General features: G+C 60.2%; 2 protein-coding genes across 2 annotated transcripts in view; both read right to left on the bottom strand.

Annotated features, from left to right (window-relative positions):
* ZNF205 (zinc finger protein 205) overlaps nt 1-3,106 on the bottom strand; it is a 20,513-nt gene that overhangs the window by 821 nt on the left and 16,586 nt on the right. The window lies entirely within an intron of this gene.
* ZNF213 (zinc finger protein 213) overlaps nt 1-3,106 on the bottom strand; it is a gene marked incomplete at its 3' end in the record, with an annotated part of 4,491 nt that continues 1,385 nt past the window's right edge. The window contains exons 2-6 of the mRNA XM_077762480.1: nt 2,556-3,062; nt 1,749-1,872; nt 1,489-1,559; nt 1,163-1,286; nt 1-149 (exon numbers count right to left, since the gene is read on the bottom strand). Coding sequence (XP_077618606.1) covers nt 1-149; nt 1,163-1,286; nt 1,489-1,559; nt 1,749-1,872; nt 2,556-2,954 — 867 coding nt within the window. The remainder of the gene's footprint in view (nt 150-1,162; nt 1,287-1,488; nt 1,560-1,748; nt 1,873-2,555; nt 3,063-3,106) is intronic.

A 3,106-nucleotide genomic window follows, 5' to 3' on the forward strand; every position in this document is an offset into this window, starting at 1 on the left:
GCCGCCACGGCCCCCGCCACCGCCGGCCTGGCCCGGGGGCGCCGCCCCGGCCTCCTCCAGCCGGGATTGCTCACTTTGGCTCTTGAGCCCCAAACCTGCAAGCCGAGACGGGGCGGCCTCTTCAGTTCCACCGGGTTCTGGGACCAGAGCTGGGGCGAGGCAGAAACAGGACTCAGGATCAGAAAGCCCTGGACTGCAGACACCCGAGCCTCAGTTTCCTCGTCCATAAAATAGGGGCCTGATAAAATGCCAGCAGAGAAACGCTTCAGAGGCAGAGGCAAGGAAGGAGTCCGGCTGGGCGACACGCCTGCAGAGACGCTGACTGACCATACTCCTGACCTTTCCACGCCTGTGTCCACACTGGGGTCGGTGTCCCACAGTCTGAACCCTGGCTATGAAAACTCAGAACCGAATTGATTTAGGTAGTTTGTAAATGATCCAAGCTCTCAGTATTTCCTGCCGGAAACCGAGGAACCCCTGGGTTCGGCCTGTCGCTGCTCTCACCCCACAAGCTCTTATCCCTTAACTCAGGAACAGAGTTCAATAGGGAATGATCCTCGCCTTCCCACGGGGTCATGTGGATTAAATGAGATGATCCCCCAACAGTGCTCGGACAGCCTCTAGCTTGGAGAGGGGACCCAGGAGGGTGGCCCCTGAAGGGCAGGGCCCAGGCCTTGGCACACGTCTATTTTCCTGGTCCGCACCTCTTCGCGGGGCAGGCCGAGGGGACCTCACAACTACTTCAGAGTCCCTTGACCTCTGTGAGTCTCAGATCCCTTGTGTTTGTGTGTGAACCGGGACAACACTGCTATGCACCAGGCTGTGAGAATCACACGAAAATGCCCGTATGAGAGCTCAGTACGGTGTGGGTACGTGGCAAGCACCCCTCACATGGTAACACACACTGACAGGCAAACAAAAATGAACATTAACACAAAAAAGAAATCACCCAGGGCTCTTGAAAAGACCCATGAAGAGCCCACTTTCGAGCCAGCTAAGGAGGGTGTGGGAAGACTGGGGGCCCCAGTGGGATATAAAGGGGTGTGTGACCTGCTTGGGCCAACCCTCCAGCACAGGGACCCTCCCCTCCCCCAGGAAGGCTGCCGCCTCCAATTCAGAGGAGCCAAGGACCCCAAGGGTCCTGGCTGCACCTGCTGCTTACCCAGGGCAACATTCCGGGAATTCTCGCGCTTTATGTCCCAGAAGAGATCCCTCTGAGCAGGGTCCAAGGACCCCCATTCTTCCCGGGAGAAATAGAAGGGAATGTCTCCAAACGTCACAAGTCCCTGGAATGAGGTGAGAAAACCTGGCTCAGCACTGCTGCTCAGGACTCCCCAGGCAGCCACACGATGGGGGTTGGGATGGGGAACAGGACAGGTCCAGGCAGTACCACAATGGACAGGAGAGGCCTTATGAGAAGGCCAGGCTCATTGTAGGGGCTCGACAGCACCGAGGGCCTCAGAGGGGACACAGGGACTAGTAACTCACATGGCCATCAGAGGCGCAGCCGGTATCGGTTTTCTCTCTGCTACTCCCCTCTTTAAGAGCAGGAAGCTGGGCTGAAGGAGAAGAACGGAGCCTCAGAGAGGCCAGCGCAGGCCAGGAGCCGGATTGCACACATGTATACACACACACAAACACTTTCCTAGGCTCCTCAGAACAGAAATGACCTTCCTGCCACCCTCAGTGCAACACACAGGGAGGTGCGGGCCCCCGCCCAGCCGCCTGTGGCCTGCAAGCTTACTCACCGCCACGGCTGTGCTGCTCCCAGAGTACAGGTGGCCAGCTTCGTGCCCCCACCTTCACGGGGAGCCCCTTGGCGGGGGGTCCCTGGACTGTGGCCTCGGCTCCCACCTCCTCTGAGGGCACGTCCTGTGCAGGAACCACAACATGCTCATCAGCACCGAGATCAGACGGGGGACACAGAGCTTAATCCCTGGGAAGGAGACACAGGACACGTCCCTCAAGATGAAGGGGTGTGGGGAAGGAGAGCAATACAGGGTTCCGGGAGAATCCAGAGGAGACTGTTCTGTGGCCCAAGGGCACTCCCTGATCAAGCATGAGGCAAGAACAGCCCCCAAAGGCCAAAATCACAAAGCCACTTAGGGGAGGTGGGGGCAGATCTCCATGCCAATGGCGGAGCCCCACACCCCAGCCACCCATTAGCACCTCCGCAAGTGTCAAAATCGAACCAACCCCAGACAGCAGGGCTCACACGGACAGCTCCCTTCTCACAGCCACTCTGCTGCGGTCATGACACCCATCGCTGTACCCCCAGGGCCTGGCCAACAGCAGAGCCTGTGTGGAGCTGAAATCTGCCTTCCTGGAACATTCCCACTTTGGTCCTGCTGCTGCCCTCCAAAGCCACCAAAAATCAACGGCTCATGTGGACAGTGTCTTTCAGAAAGGCAACACCTGTTATGATGTGCTCCTGTAGGGTGCTCCCTTGGGCTCTGCGTCCCCACCACCCCGGAGGACTTGTTTCTATGGAGATGGCCACCTCGCTTCATCCAGGAGCCAGCCAGGTGCCCCTGGGTGTGGGAGGGGCCCCTCACCTGCGGCCATGCTTTCACCGGCTGCTTCTGCAGGACCTCCACCAAGGCGACGGCCTCCTCACCGCTCCCTGGACGCCGCTCCCGCACCCGGGCCTGGACGCCTCCGGGCAGCACGCTCAGGAACTGCTCCAGCACCAGCAGCTCCAGGATCTGCTCCTTGGTGCGCAGCTCAGGCCGCAGCCAGCGGCAGCACAGCTCCCAGAGCTGGCTGAAGGCCTCATGGGGCCCGCCCACGTCCCTGTAGCAGAAGTGCCGAAAGCGCTGGCGGCAGGCCTCGGAATCCCTGCTGTCTTCTTGCTGGGCAGAGTCCTGCTCCCACGAGGAATCTTCTACCTTCACGATTAGCAGCCCTTCTCCCTCCCCAGGGGCCTCATCCTGAGGCTCCCGGGGTGCTGCCATTCCCCCGGCCTAAGGACTGGGTGGCCTCAACCTAGGCCTGCGAGCCTGCACTTCAGTCTCCCAGAGGGATCCCCTGTGGCAGCCAGGTGGGCATCTGGAAGCAGACTCCTGGGGAAAGAGCAAAAAGAGGGGGGGGGGGGGGGGCACGTGAG

This window comes from Crocuta crocuta, unplaced genomic scaffold (genome assembly GCF_008692635.1).
Source record: "Crocuta crocuta isolate KB4526 unplaced genomic scaffold, BGI_CrCroc_1.0 scaffold234, whole genome shotgun sequence".
NCBI classification, from domain to species: domain Eukaryota; kingdom Metazoa; phylum Chordata; class Mammalia; order Carnivora; family Hyaenidae; genus Crocuta; species Crocuta crocuta.